The sequence below is a fragment of the Tachyglossus aculeatus genome, chromosome X1 (genome assembly GCF_015852505.1).
Source record: "Tachyglossus aculeatus isolate mTacAcu1 chromosome X1, mTacAcu1.pri, whole genome shotgun sequence".
Lineage (NCBI taxonomy): Eukaryota > Metazoa > Chordata > Mammalia > Monotremata > Tachyglossidae > Tachyglossus > Tachyglossus aculeatus.
The window spans coordinates 6,495,823-6,512,137 of NC_052101.1; the positions used below are offsets into that span (position 1 = coordinate 6,495,823).

At 40.7% G+C, this 16,315-nt stretch overlaps 1 protein-coding gene across 1 annotated transcript in view; it reads right to left on the bottom strand.

Moving 5' to 3' along the window:
• SNTG2 (syntrophin gamma 2) overlaps positions 1-16,315 on the bottom strand; it is a 161,703-nt gene that overhangs the window by 112,492 nt on the left and 32,896 nt on the right. Inside the window, exons 5-8 of the mRNA XM_038771653.1 lie at positions 7,888-7,944; positions 7,731-7,788; positions 5,867-5,910; positions 5,735-5,776 (exon numbers count right to left, since the gene is read on the bottom strand). Of these exons, the coding sequence (XP_038627581.1) occupies positions 5,735-5,776; positions 5,867-5,910; positions 7,731-7,788; positions 7,888-7,944 (201 nt within the window). The remainder of the gene's footprint in view (positions 1-5,734; positions 5,777-5,866; positions 5,911-7,730; positions 7,789-7,887; positions 7,945-16,315) is intronic.

Consider the following 16,315-nt stretch of genomic DNA (forward strand, 5'->3'; position numbering starts at 1 on the left):
GAATAGAACAGTGGCCCAACATACCACATACGGAAGAAACAAACAAAAATATTTACAAGGAGCTGAATTTGGGAAGATTCATAGGATGGCAATTTGATTTTGAGAGACACTAACGCCAACCACCAGATAGTTCTACAAAGAAGTAGAAGGTATAGAGGTAATAAACTCAAGAGTATCAAACACTCTTCACTATGGAAATTTCCAGGATTTTTGATTTAAAGAAGCAGCGTGGCTCAATGGAAAGAGCCCGGGCTTGGGAGTCAGAGGTCATGGGTTCAAATGCCAGCTCCGCCAACTGTCAGCCGTGTGACTTTGGGAAAGTCACTTCACTTCTCTGGGCCTCAGTTACCTCATCTGTAAAATGGGGATGAAGACTGTGAGCCCCATATGGGACAATCTGGTCACCTTGTATCCTCCCCAAAGCTTAGAACAGTGCTTTGCACATAGTAAGCGCTTAACAAATGCCATCATTATTATTACCATTTCTAATCCCCTGTCTGCCTCTTATCTGCTGTGTGATCTTGGGCAAGTCACTTGGCTTCTCTGTTTCCCTCATTGGCAAAATGGGGATTCAACACCGTTTGTCCCTCCAACTTGGATTGTGAGCTACATGTGGGAACTGATTACTGTGTACTAACCCAGTGTTTGATGCATTTCTTGGCACATGGTCACCACTAAACAAATGCAGTTATTATTATTAAAAATATTGTTCTGATATTTTTTGAAGTGGTAAGAGGCAGGTGTAAAGAAGCACCACGGTCCAGTGGATAGAGCACGGGCCTGGGAGTGAGAAGTACCTCGGTTCTAATCCCGGCTCCACTGCTTGTGTGTTGTGTAACCTTGGGCAAGTCCCTTCACTTCCCCTGTGCCTCAGTTATCTCATCTGTAAAATGGGGATTAAGACTGTGAGCCTCACGTGGGACAGGGACTGTGCAACCTGATTAGCTTGTGTCTACTCCAGTGCTTAGAGTAGTTTCTGGCATGTAGTAACCTCTTAACAAATATCAATAAACAAAATGGCATAGATGGAATTAGTAATTATGATACTTCCTAAGTTCTTATAATGTGTCAAGCACTATTATCAGCACGGGAGTCGAAACAAATTAATCGGGTCAAACACAGTCCCTGTCCCACATGGGCCTCAAAGTCTAAGAGGAGGAAGAAACAGCATTTAATCCCTATTTTACAAATGCTCCTCTAGACTGTAGTCCCTCCTCCTTGAGGGCAGGGAATGAGTTTACCAACTTTGGGGATAAGGGAAGTCATTTTTCTGGGAAAAAAATAATGAAAACTTTTATATAACACAAATTATCTAAATATATTAATTTCAAAGTACCTGGACATACTGTAACAGACATTTTTTTAAGATGCAGTGTGGCAGGATTCTTTCAATATATCAAACCTTAACCACCCTGTATCTACCCCAGTGCTTAATAGAGTGGCTAGAACATAGTAAGATCTAAACAAACACCATGAAGAAAAAAAAGTAGAAAAGCACAAGCCATTTACTTATTTCATAAATGTGAATGAAATTACTAAAAGCTTCATTAAACACCTAAAGAAGATTTAAACTTCCCAAGGCTCTCTGGTTTACTTTGAATCCCTGTGTTTCTCTTCGCAGAGTTCATTTTCAAAGCATGGAGGTTTTTTTTAAGCCCAAGTGATTATTTTTCTTGGAAACCTAAAATTGTTTTCTACAATTGCCACTGTCAGCAACTCAACCTCCTAAAGGTGCAAATAACCTTTCTTATGAAGCAGAACCATTTGATTTTAATGTCAAATCGGCCCAATGCACTGTGTTCCAACTGAGTTTGTATTAGACTGTGAGCCCACTGTTGGGTAGGGACTGTCTCTATATGTTGCCAACTTGTACTTCCCAAGCGCTTAGTACAGTGCTCTGCACACAGTAAGCGCTCAATAAATACGATTGATTGATTGATTTGCAGAAACACCTGCATGATGAAAGGGGACTCAAAATATGCCAAACAGGCAAATACAACTTGAATCCACTGCTGCTGTTCTACAGAGCACTGGGAATTTTAAAGAAAATTGCTTAAGGTAAAACATCTTTTCTTGTACCAAATGAAGCATGGAGTGCTGATTGGAGGAACCATAACTTCATCATGCTTCAGAAACTCCTAGAATACTTTTTTAATGGTACTTGTTATATGCTTATTATAAATCAGACACCATATTAAGTTCTGGAGATCATTGTTTTGGGTACAGTCCCTGTCCCACATGGGGCTCACGGTCATTATCCCCATTTTTCAGATGTAACTGAGGCACAGTAGTATATAGTATAGTATAGTTCTCCACACACAGTAAGTGCTCAATAAGTCTAGTAAATGTTTGAGGGCTTTAAAGCCAAAGGTGAAGAGTTTTTGTTTTGTCTCCCCCTTCTAGACTGTGAGCCCATTGTTGGGTAGGGACCATCTCTATATGTTGCCGACTTGTACTTCCCAAGTGCTTAGTACAGTGCTCTGCACAAAGTAAGCGCTCCATAAATACGATTGAATGAATGAATGAATAAACACGATTGAATGAATGAACCATTTAATCTGTTCCAAAAAATATGGGTCATCTACTAGTGGTTGGAAAATGTCAAAAGATAATTTTATAGTTCTCTCTTAAATTCTATAAGTGGAGTTGATATAAGCACCAGTCTCTCACTGCAGATATATTCACTGAATAATAGATCTAAAGGAGTGCTTGAAAGATCAGTAAGTAATTAGTTTGAATTCCGACACTGAGGAATCCTTTGAAATGTACAAGAGTTTTTTTTTCACTTCATATTCTTTCACTATTTCTCAGAAGAGTAAGATAAGATTAGCAGGGACAAAATTATTTGTATACTTCTTGGAATCATTTTATGCTATTTTATAATTAATTCTAAATTAAAGTATTTTGGCCTATTTCTTACCTAGACAGTCTTTATTCCACTAACAAACTCTTCAACAATTTGCTTATAATCCAGGATATATTCCACTCTTTGTAATAAAACATACAAGACTAAGTTTTATTCTGTACTTTGTTCAGTTAACAAAAGAAACAAACTCTTAATTATGCTTGGCCAAATTCTTAAAACCCTAGTGCCATAGATCAACTATTAAAGGTCATACTTTTGCTACAGCAGTTTCCTTTTTCATGGTGAATCTATTTGACTATTTTTCGGTTGATACATGAATTATTGAGATGTGCAATTCCCACCGTTTTCAAGTGTGCACTGACCTCGAGATGGGTCTATACTGAAGCTTATCTTTTCAGAAATTGGAGGAGTACTACTGCCAGTGTGAATTTTGGGGAAAAATATTTAACTAGAAGACAAGTATGATATCTTTAACCTAAGTGCTAAACTGGCATCCACTCAGATTCTGTTTCTGACAACCGTCGTAGATAAACCAATAACACTAAACAAAAATGCATTATTTTCTAGCTTATCATCCATACGAATTATGAATCCCACAGGTCAAGTCCATGAGTCATCCTCCACTCCAAAAGCCTCCACGTTACTCTTTCCAGTAAGGCTTGAATGTGTGAGCCACGAACACAAAGTGACCATTTCCATTCTTTTTTTTTTTTTGATAGCATTTATTAAGCGCTTACTAAGTGCAAAGCACTGTTCTAAGCGCTGGGGAGGTTAACAAGGTGATCAGGTTGTCCCATGGGGGGCTCACAGTCTTAATCCCCATTTTACAGATGAGGTAACTGAGGCCCAGAGAAGTGAAGTGACTTGCCCAAAGTCACACAGCTGATAAGTGGTGCAGCCGGAATTTGAACCCATGACCTCTGACTCCAAAGCCCGGGCTCTTTCCACTGAGCCATGCTGCTTCGCTTGTGAGAAATGTTCAAGTATGAAGAAAATCAGACCCAAATTGTCAGGTGTGTGTGGGAAATCTTGCCCAACCACCTCCACATCAAACAAAAAGGCCTCACTTTTGGCTTTAAAGCCCTCCAACACCATGCCCTCTCCTATCTCACCTCACTGTTCTCCTATTCATTCATTCTTTCAATCGTATTTATTGAGCGCTTACTGTGTGCAGAGCACTGTACTAAGCGCTTGGGAAGTACAAGTTGGTAACATATAGAGACGGATAGCGGACTACAATCCAGCGCGTACGCTTCGTTTCCTCTAATGCCAGCCTTCTAACTGTACCCCAATTTAATCTGTCTCGCCACCAACCTCTAGCCCACATTCTACCTCTGGCTTGGAACACCCTCCCTCCTCATATCAGACTGATAATTGTTCTCCCCCATGACCTCTGACTCCCAAGCCCGGGCTCTTTCCACTGAGCCCTGCTGCTGCTCCAGGAATAGTACCTGGAGCTTAGGACACACAGAATGGAATAGAACAGTGGCCTAACATACCACATACGGAAGAAACAAACAAAAATATTTACAAGGAGCTGAATTTGGGAAGATTCATAGGATGGCAATTTGATTTTGAGAGACACTAACGCCGACCACCAGATACTTCTACAAGGAAGTAATAGAGTTATAGAGGTAATAAACCCAAGAGTATCAAACACTCTTCACTATGGAAATTTCCAGGATTTTTGATTTAAAGAAGCAGCGTGGCTTAATGGAAAGAGCCCGGGCTTGGGAGTCAGAGGTCATGGGTTCAAATGCTGGCTCTGCCAACTGTCAGCCGTGTGACTTTCACTTCTCTGGGCCTCAGTTACCTCATCTGTAAAATGGGGATGAAGACTGTGAGCCCCATATGGGACAATCTGGTCACCTTGTATCCTCCCCAAAGCTCAGAACAGTGCTTTGCACATAGTAAGCACTTAACAAATGCTATCATTATTATTACCATTTCTAATCCCCCGTCTGCCTCTTGTATGCTGTGTGATCTTGGGCAAGTCACTTGGCTTCTCTGTTTCCCTCATTGGCACTGTACTAAGCGCTTGGGAAGTACAAGTTGGTAACATATAGAGACGGTCCCTACCCAATAGCGGACTACAATCCAGCGTGTACACTTCGTTTCCTCTAATGCCAGCCTTCTAACTGTACCCCGATTTCATCTGTCTCGCCACCAACCTCTAGCCCACATTCTACCTCTGGCTTGAAACACCCTCCCTCCTCATATCAGACTGATAATTTTTCTCCCCCCCTTTAAAGCCTACTGAAGGCCCATCTCCTCCAAGAGGCCTTCCCTGACTAAGCCCTCCACTTCTCCCACTCCCTTCTGCGTCACCCTGACTCGTTCCCTTCATTCATCCTCCCTCCCATCCCCACAGCACCTGCGTATCTTTCTGCAATTTATTCATTTATTTATATACATTAATGACTGTCTCCCCCTCTAGACTCTGAGCGCACTGTGGGCAGGGAATATGTCTATTTGTTGTTCTATCGTCCTCTCCCAAGAGCATAGTTCAGTGCGTTACAGTAAGCGCTCAATAAATGCGATTGAAATCTTGATCTGTGCCAGAACTTAGCCCAGAAGGACCAGAGCGAGGTTTGTGGTTTATTATTTAATATTTTCCCGCTGTGCTTGCTACCCTCCTCCCCTCCTGGACTGCCTGCTGACCACTCATTTTGTTCGATTTGTGCCATCCCGCGGTATTATCTTTTCATATCCGTTCCTGAAGCTTGGCTTCCACCCCATTTTAGCCGCTCAGCTTGTGTCAACCCTTCTGTAATAGATCGAGGAGATAGAGTTATCAAGCCATGCAAGTAAAACAAACCGTCCACTGCACAGCACGGCAGAAAAACTAGAAGTCTTTATAAAACTTACCACTTCTTCGTGGGTAGCATTTTCTACATTGATGCCATTAACCTAAACAGATAACAGATTTAGAAATCGGTGCCTTGTTCAGATAAGAGTGAAAAAGGGGAATTCGGGGGTGTGAACATAAAGCCTACTGACCTGTGTTACTGCATCTCCTATAAATAACATTCCTGTTTGATCAGCTGTGGGGTGACAAAAATGGCCACAGTTAATAGACTTTAAAAGGTGTTATTCTTTGTTAGGGCTATGGCTTTCACAGAGCATCTGGATCATACAATTGGAACTGGTTTTCCTGTAAAAATGCCAGTGGCATAGCAATCAGCAATCACCCAGAACGACTAAATAGATTGGAACCAATTTTAAGCAAATTAAGAGAATTACTTTCCAGGCACAGAGGACTTGTTTAATTTGGAAACTAAATGTCACTTCTCACTAATGAAGGATTTCATTAAAATTATATAGAAACTCTGGTCCGTGTTTTTCATTAGACTGACAGACAAGTAAAATAGTAACTTTGCAACACTTTTTTTCCACAGGACTGTTTTAATTAAAGACATTTTGACTAGAATTTTTTTTAAAAAAAATCTTAATATGTGGTTTAAATTACTTCCTGTCAGCATTGTTTCCACTGAACATCTTCATAATCCTAGATGTGATTTTTTTTTCTTTACATGAATCTGAATAATAGTGGAAAAAATGAGAAAATTTTCATTTCAGCTAGGTTATTTCGCATTCAAAATACTTTAAGAATACAGGAAGATTGATTGTAAGGTATAATGTGAGATGATAATAGTTTATTCTTACAACACTTGCTACTGTTTTTGTATTTTACTCTGCCAAGTGTTTAGTAGAGTGCTCTGCACAAAGTAAGTGCTGAATAAATACCATAATTAATTGATTGTTTGACTGGAATCTTCTAATTACAATAAGTCATATGGAAAAGGCTAACAATGTCATCCCAAACAATTGACAGTAGCAAGTAATGTTTGAAATAAATTATCATCATACTGTATTTTGTTTATATATTGTAATGTTTGAAATCTTCCCTACTTTACTTGGCTAACGTCTTCTATTGGGGCCTCAGTAATTGTGAGACACAATTTATTCGCTCCGATCCACACGCAGGGAATATATCTCTTAGTTGTTATATTGTACTCGCCCTAGCATTCACTACGGTGCTCTGCATATGGTAAGCACTCAATAAATATGATAGAATGAATGCGTGAAAACCCTTTATCTCCCCAAAGAAGGATAGAGTTTCTTATCCAGTTAGCTTTAGGTCCTAAGAGACTCCTTCTTAGGACCTGTTTTCCAGGTCTCTGCTCATTTTTCTCCTCCCCTCTCAGAAGTTCCTCCACCTCCTTTTAAAATTCTTTGACCAAAAGTGAATAAAAAATATGCCAAGATAATAATAATAATAATGATGGTATTTGTTAAGCACTTACTTTGTGCCAAGCACTGTTCTAAGCACTGGGGTAGATACAAGGTAATCAGGTTGTCTCACGTGGGGCTCACAGTTTTAATCCCCATTTTACAGATGAAGTAACTGAGGCACAGAAAAGTTAAGTGACTTGCCCAAAGTCACACAGCAGACAAGTGGCAGAGCTGGGATTAGACGCAGTTCTCTGACTCCCAAGCATGGGTTCTTTCAACTAAGCCACACTGCTTCTCTTAAATTCATTCATTCATTCAATCGTATTTATTGAGCGCTTACTGTGTGCAGAGCACTGTACTAAGCACTTGGGAAGTACAAGTTGGCAACATATAGAGACGGTCCCTATAAGACTATGAGCCCCATGTGGGACACAGTCTGTATCCAACTAAATTAGCTTGTTTCTACCCAAATGCTTAGTACAGTATATGGGACATAGTAAGTGCTTGACAAATGCCATTGAAAAAAGTAAAATAATCCAAATAAAAACATTCTAAAATTCTCAATTCTGGATTTGGAACACAGCAGAAAATAGGACGAAGGGTTTGAAAATGTTATTTTTTTTTTTACCTGCTTGAGCTTTGAATATTTTGGATATGACGACAGGAACTTTGTGCTCGGCTCCTCCCTGTAAAAATGTGATGCAGAAGGAAATGTAACTGAACTGTCCATTCCCACTGCATTTTGGAGTTTAGAGAGAAAGAACAGAAACTGAGGAACTCTGTACCTTTATACTCAGTCCCAAGCCACCAACTGGTTGTCTGCGAAGTGCAACAGTTCTGTGCTTTAAAAAATTGTAAAAAAAAAATAAATTTCGGTGAAAACAGAATACCTGAGTACACAAAGAGAAATCTTCGTTAATTCACTCATTCTAACTGCCTAACTACTGCTTAGCTTGAAAAGCATCTTTGTACATCATCAGCATTTTATGATCCACTATTTTTAGTCATCTAAAAGACGCATCCTTGGCCCATGCCATATTGACAATAAAAAATGAGAATAATAATAATGGTATTTATTAAGCACTTACTGTGTGCCAGGAACTGTACTAAGTGCTGGGGTGGATACAAAGAAATCAGGTTGGACACAGTCCCTGTCTCATGTGGGGCTCACAGTCTCAATTCCGATTTTACAGATGAGGTAACTGAGGCACCAAGGAGTCAAGTGACTTGCCTAAGGTCACACACAGCAGTCAAGTGGTGGAGCAGGGATTAGAACCCATGACCTTCTGATTCCCAGACACATGCTCTATCCACTGCAACATGCTGCTTCTCTAAAAAGGCAAGATACAAACAAACCCCCTGCTGTGGCTTTCAGCTTCCTCTTAAAGGTAAATGGATTAGAGAAGACAGAAATAAAATTGAAAATCCATGGAAGTAAAGGATCTCTTTCCTTTCTTCTGCCGTCTCACATTTGTTGCCAACTTGTACTTCCCAAGCACTTAGTACAGTGCTCTACACACAGTAAGTGCTCAATAAATATGATTGATTGATTGATTGATTGATTTGTCCTACTCCTACTGAATCAGGAAAATAATCCAGTGCTCTGACATGCTAGCATCTACGTAGTCCTGAATGCAAAGTTCCAAAGACAAAAAAGCAAAGATGAAAATTTTCACTGACTATTATGTCTCAAGTCATGAAATGCTAAATTGTTAAAAGTCAATCTGAATTGTTAGCGATAGTCTTTGAGTCTTTCTCATTGAAATAATGAAGGTGTGCCAGAAATTTGGAGGGAATCAAATCCTTAACTGCAGGTGCTAGAAATTTGGAGGGAATCAAATCCATAACTGCAGGTTTTGCACTTCCTCTCATTTACACGGGAATGTTGAAATAACCCTTCTCTTCCCCACAGCACCTGCATATATGTATATATGTTTGTACATATTTATTACTCTACTTATTCATTTTACTTGTTCATATTGATTTTATTTATTTTATTTTGTTAGTATGTTTGGTTTTGTTCTCTGTCTCCCCCTTTTAGACTGTGAGCCCACTGTTGGGTAGGGACTGTCTCTATATGTTGCCAACTTGTACTTCCCAAGTGCTTAGTACAGTGCTCTGCACACAGTAAGCGCTCAATAAATACGATTGATTGATTATGTACTGATTACATTTCTAGCAATATAAGCAAGTCGTGAATGTGGAGACGAACAAATATTATGACTTTTAAACTTTAGTTGCCAGATCTATGTAGGTCTACCTGTATTCCACTTCAATATCTGTCTCCTTCCGTAGATTGAAAACTCCTTGAGGATAGGAATCATAACTACTAAACCTAGTATACTCTCTCTAGCTCTTAGTACACTGCATTGTTTGTTGAAGACTTTCAGTTCATTCTATTGAAGGAAAAACTCTTTAGGTAGAAAATATCAAGACATTAATTTTCTAATTTTTGGAATATTCACACTCATTCCGATGTGATACTCTCCAGATTTTTTTAAGGTATTTCTTCAGTGTTTACTATGTGTCAGGCACTGTACTAAGCACTGGGGTACAAGCTAATCATGTTGGACACAGTCCATGTTCCACATGGGGCTCACTGTCCTAATCCCCATTTCACAGATGAGAGAACTGAGGCCCAGAGAAGGGAAGTGAGTTACCCAAAGTCACACAGCAGACAAGTGGTGAGTCAGGATTATAACCTGGGCCTTCTGACTGGTAGGCCCAGGCTCTATCCATTAGACCACACTACTCTCAGACTGTTTCCAGATTAACTGAAAACTAGGGGAATAGTTGCAACACTATTTGTGTATATATATATATATATATTTGTACATATGTATTGTATATATTTGTACATATACACACTCACATATGTATATATAGATATATATACATCTGTATATATTTGTACATATTTATTACTCTATTTTATTTGTACATATTTACTACTCTAATTATTTTATTAATGATGTGTATATAGCTATAATTCTATTTATTCTGATGGTATTGACACCCGTGTACTTGTTTTGTTTTGTTGTCTATCTGTTTGTTTGTCTGTCTCCCCCTTCTAAACAGTGAGCCCGTTGTTGCATAGGGACTGTCTCTGTATATTGCTAACTTGTACTTCCCAAGTGCTCAGTACAGTGCTCTGCACACAGTAAGTGCTCAATAAATACGATTGAGTGAACACATTTCCTTCTGAAGGCCCAGCACCTTAATCACGAATTCTCTCCAGAAATAATAGCCTGAGAAAGTTTTTATTAGGTTAGGTCTGGGAACAGTTTGATACTAATAGGCTATATATGCATGTATATGAAAGGTACTTGTTACAGCCTTATCATATACTCCAAATATTTAGGCTCCATCATATTGGGAATTTCTCTACTTGGACCCTATAATCAATCATATTTATTTTTTTTAATGGCATTTATTAAGTGCTTACTATGTGCAATGCACTGTTCTAAGCACTGGGGAGGTTACAAGGTGATCAGGTTGTCCCACAGGGGGCTCACAGTCTTAATCCCTATTTTACAAATGAGGGAACTGAGGCACAGAGAAGTGAAGTGACTTGCCCAAAGTCACACAGCTGACAATTGGCAGAGGCAGAATTTGAACTCATGACCTCTGATTCCAAAGCCCGGTCTCTTTCTATTGAGCCATGCTGCTTCTCTGAGCACTTCATTCATTATTATGTATTTATTGAGCACTTACCATTTGCAGAGCAGTGTACTAAGCACTTGGGAGAGTACAACACAGCAATATAATGGATACATTCCCTGCCCATAAAGAGCATACAATCTAGAGGTGGGGAGACAGACATTCATAAAAATAAATTAATTACCGATATGTACATAAGTGCTGTGGGGCTGGGAGGGGATGAATAAAGGGAGAAAGTCAGGGGGACTCAGTAGGGAGTGGGAGAAGAGGAAATAGGAAGCTTAGTCAGGGAAGGCCTCTCAGCGGAGATGGGTCTTTAATAAGGCTTTGACTGGGGGGCAGAGTAATTATCTGTCAGATTTGAGGAGGGAGGACATTCAAGAGAAGCAGTGTGGCTCCGTGGAAAGAGCACGGGCTTTGGAGTCAGAAGTTATGGGTTCGAATCCCAGCTCCGCCACGTCTGCTGTGTGGCCTTGGGCAAGTCACTTAACTTCTCTGAGCCTCAGTTACCTCATCTGTAAAATGAGGATTAAGACTGCGAGCCCCACGTGGGACAACCTGATCACCTTGTATCCCCCCAGCACTTAGAACAGTGCTTTAAACATAGTAAGTGCTTAACAAGTGCCATCATTATTATTCCACACCAGAGGCAGGATGTGGGTGACAAGTTGGCGGCAAGATAGTTGGGATGGAGGCACAGTGAGTAGGTTGGCATTAGAGGAGTGCAGTGTGTGGGCTGGGTTGTGTAGTAGAGGAGGAGTGAGGTAAGAGGGGGAAAGGTAATATAGTATCTTAAAGCCAATAATGGAATCGATAGTCAAATCTACATCTCAGCCCCTGCTCTCTCTCCCTCCCTTCAGGCTCAGGTCTCCTCTTGCCTTCAGGACATGTCCATCTGGATGTCTGCCCACCATCTAAAACTCAACACATCCAAGACTGAACTCCTTATCTTCCCTCCCAAACCCTGCCCTCTCCCTGACTTTCCCGTCACTGTAAATGGCACTACCATCCTTTCCTTCTCACAAGCCCGCAACCTTTGTGTGTCATCTTTGACTCCATTCTCTCGTTCATCCCTCACATCCAATCCGTCACCAAAACCTGCCGGTCTCAACTCCGCAACATCGCCAAGATCCACCCTTTCCTCTCCATACAAACTGCTACCTTGTTGGTTCAATCTCTCATCCTATCCCGACTGGATTACTTCATCAGCCTCCTCTCTGATCTCCCATCCTCCTGTCTCTCCCCACTTCAGTCTATACCTCAGGCTGCTACCCAGATCATCTCTGTGCAGAAATGCTCTGGACATGTTACTCCCCTCCTCAAAAATCTCCAGTGGCTGCCAGTCAACCTACGCATCAAGCATAAACTCCTCACTGTTGGCTTCAAGGCTCTCAATCCCCTCGCCCCCTTCTACCTCACCTCCCTTCTTTCCTTCTCCAGCCCAGCCCGCACCTTCCGCTCCTCTGCCACCGCTAACCTCCTCACTGGGCCTCGTTTTCGCCTGCCCCGCCGTCGACCCCCAGCCCACGTCCTTCCCCTGGCCTGGAATGCCCTCCCTCTGCACATCGGCCAAGCTAGCTCTCTTCCTCCCTTCAAAGCCCTACTGAGAGCTCACCTCCTCCAAGAGGCCTTCCCAGACTGAGCCCCCTTTTTCCTCTCCTTCTCCCCATCCCCCTGCCCCACCTCCTTCCCTTCCCCACAGCACCTGTGTATATGTTTGAACAGATTTATTACTCTATTTATTTTACGTATACATATTTACTGTTCTATTTATTTTGTTAATGATGTGCCTCTAGCATTATTTCTATTTATTCTGATGACTTGACACTAGTCCACATGTTTTGTTTTGTTGTCTGTCTCCCCCTTCTAGACTGTGAGCCTGTTGTTGGGTAGGGTCCATCTCTATATGTTGCCAATTTGTACTTCCCAAGCACTTAGTACAGTGTTCTGCACACAGTAAGCATTCAATAAATACGATTGAATGAATGAATGGTCTCAACAGTATCATCAAACAAAACAAGGAAAAGAATATTGCCATAGGAAGGACTTGAATCACATTCCCATCACTAGCAGCCCTGTAAGAGTGATCCCTAAGCAGGCTACCAAATATCATCATTCAGCTCTGGGCACTAATACACAGTAAAATGTTTATTTCCTAAATTCCATCTTGAGGGCTTAGCGTGCTGAAATCAATTCCTCACAAACTCCATCTAAATGAACAATTCACTCTTGCTCTCAAAAGGTGGAAATTGCTACAAATAAAATGATAGGGCTGATTGTTGGAAAATAGTTTCTAAAAGCTCCTTGAGGGAAGGAGTCATGTCTATTAATTATACTGTATTATGCTGTCCCAGGTTTTGGGAATAGAGCCCTGCACAAAGGAAATACTTAGTAAATGCCGTTCATTGTGGGCAGGGAATATGTCTGCAATATTGCTATATCATACTTTTCCAAGTGCTTAGTACAGTGTTCTGTACATGGTAAACACTCAATAAATACAATTGATTGATGGATTGATTGATTGATTTCTCCACCCCTGACCCCAAACCTCGGAACAGGCTTTATGCAAGGTTGTCCATTTCCATTTTGAGAATGATGATGATGAAGATGTTGGTATTTGTTAAGTGTTTACCACGTGTCAAGCACAGTTCTAAGTGCTGGAGTAGATACAAGCTGATCAGGTTGGATACAGTCCCTGTCCCACATTGGGCTCACAGTCTTAATCTCCATTTTACAGATGAGGTGACTGAGGCCCAGAGAAGTGAAGTAACTTCCCCAAGGTCACACAGCAGACACGTGGCAGAGCAGGGATTAGAACCCAGACCCTTCTGACTCCCGGTCCCATGCTCCACTAGGCCACACTGCTTCTACATGGTTGTTGAGTGTTCAGGGAAATTGGAAACGGACAAGCAGGATGAAAACAAGGATGTAGAAACCCTGAAGCGTTGTCATGGTGTCATAGTTTGTCCGGGATCCTTGATCCTTTCTCTCTGTCAACATGCCAGAGACCTTTCCTTCTAGGATCAAGCCATGGACAAGCTTGGAAGAGAAGCAGCTGAGCCACAGGCTGGAAAATATCTAATTTCCATCCTGACAGTCACAATAATAATAACAATAACCATAGAGTTATTTCTTTAGAGCCTAGAATAAGCTAAGTACTGTACTAAGCTCTGAGTTAAGTACAAACTAATCAGATTCCACATGGGGCTCAGAGTCTAAGAAAGAGGGAACTGAGGCACAGAGAAGTGAAGTGATTTACCCAAGGTCACAGAGCAGACAAGTGGCAGAGTGGGGATTGGAACCCAGGTCCTCTGACTAAGCCTGTGCTCTTTCCATGAATTCATTCAATCGTATTTATTGAGCACTTACTGTGTGCAGAGCACTGTACTAAGCGCTTGGGAAGTACAAGTTGGCAACAGATAGAGACGGTCCCTACCCAACAGCGGGTTCACAGTCTAAAAGGGGGAGACAGACAACAAAACAAAACATATTAACAAAATAAAATAAATGTGCACAAATAAAATAAATAAATAAATAGAGTAATAAATTCATACAGACAGACACACACACACGGACGGACAGTCTGAGAGACAGCCCACACCGCTTCCTACAATGATCCAAGACAGAATCGGCAACAACTTTCATAGATTCTTTCATAGCTCAGTTCTCTGCCTTCTTAGAGAAGCTTTAATCCAAAAAGTACTGAAAATTTTGATGACTAAATTTACTTCATCCTCATCCCAACAGAATGCTAGACTGTAAATTCACTGAGGTCAGGAAACATGCACTGTTATATTGTATACTCCCAAGCCCTCAGTACAGTGCTCTGTTTGCAGTGTGCACTCAATATATACCACTGATTGATTGGTCAATACTGATAAAGTTACAAGGTGAATTCTATTGGAAATTTCACAGACAGATTTAACTTTGAAAAACTTTATGTAATCCCCTTTAACATTCATAGACTGTAGCATCCATAGTTTAACGGTATCTAAGAAATGAATCATTTATTTGGATTTGGGATAAAGTGTTTTGCGCAATACATGGCAACTAATCTATAATGTTTCTGCTTTCTACAGCATTTTGAAGGTTCATAGCTGAACAAGTTATTAATTAATTTTTATGCTCTCCCTCTTTTTAGCTATCTATAATTTCCATGATAGATACTAGACTTTAATATCTTGGAAAATAAATTGTTCATCAGTTTCCAAAGTTATCTAAAGGAACTTTGAATGGGTTCTAATTCTGTCTCTGCCACTTGTGTGCATGACCTTTGCCTAGTCATTTAATGTATCTGTGACTCAGTTTCCTCATCTGTAATTTGGGGATTATATATACCCACGAGTTCATACAGGAAAGGGACTGTGTCCAGCGGGTTATCTCGTGGCTATCCCAGCGCTTAGTACAGTGATTGACACATAGTAAACACCCATCAAACACTATAATCATTATAATGAAGTCCTGTCTCAAACAACGAGATATATTGCAGACACTTGGGAGACTGATCACAGCTCGATAGATATTTCTCAGGAAGGGAGGTACCCTTCTTTACTGGAAACCAGTTGTGGCTGTAGATACTAAGAAGGTGTCACAAAAGTAAAGGCAACCTCAGCAAGTGATAAATGCATCAGCCCAGCTAGACCCTATCTTTTCCAGACTACAATATAGTGAACATGAATCAGTTTCTTCAGGCACCTAACAGACATGGATAGGATTTCCCCATCACTAACATTATCTTCAAAAACCAGAAAGTTCTAATATCAAATTATGTGTACACAAATAGTACCCTAAGGCTAATGCTTGAGAGTTACACTGTAGATAAAATGGAGTTTCTCAGATTCCTTTTTGACCTTTTTTAGAGTCCTAGTTGTTAAGTAGAAAGGCGGAATTTTGACCTCATGGTAATTATTTCACATGCTCTTGATCTGCGTGGATGAAATTTGGGATTCTGATAAACATTATCAAAAAGAAAATAATGTTTTTTGAAATAACTGATACATATTTGCCCCCAAACAGAGAAACCAACAGCTCAATGTCTGATGCCAGCTGTCCAGAGGCAGGAGAAAACTAGCCAACAGCTCCCAGTTCATAGATTATCATCATCATCAGTCGTATTTATTGAGCGCTTACTGTGTGCAGAGCACTGTACTAAGCACTTGGGAAGTACAAGTTGGCAACATATAGAGACAGTCCCTACCCAACAGTGGGCTCACAGTCCAAAAGGGCTCACAGTCTAAAAGATTATAAAATGATGCAGGTAAATTTGTCATGTATTTCAGTGCTTACTATATACTACGCACTGGGATATATAGAGGGTTATGCCACTGGACAAGAAGCCCCATTCTGTTGCTCACAATCTATCTCATTACAGTTTCACAGAGGAAGAAACTGAGGTTGTGCAAAGTTCAATGACTTGTCCAAGGTCTCACAGTAGACCAGCCTCAGGAAGCGGAATTCGCATCCAAGTCTCCTACCTCTCAGTCCTGTGGTCTTTTAACAGGACTACTGAGTCTACCTAGTAAACAGCATAGCATAATGATCTAATACCCAACA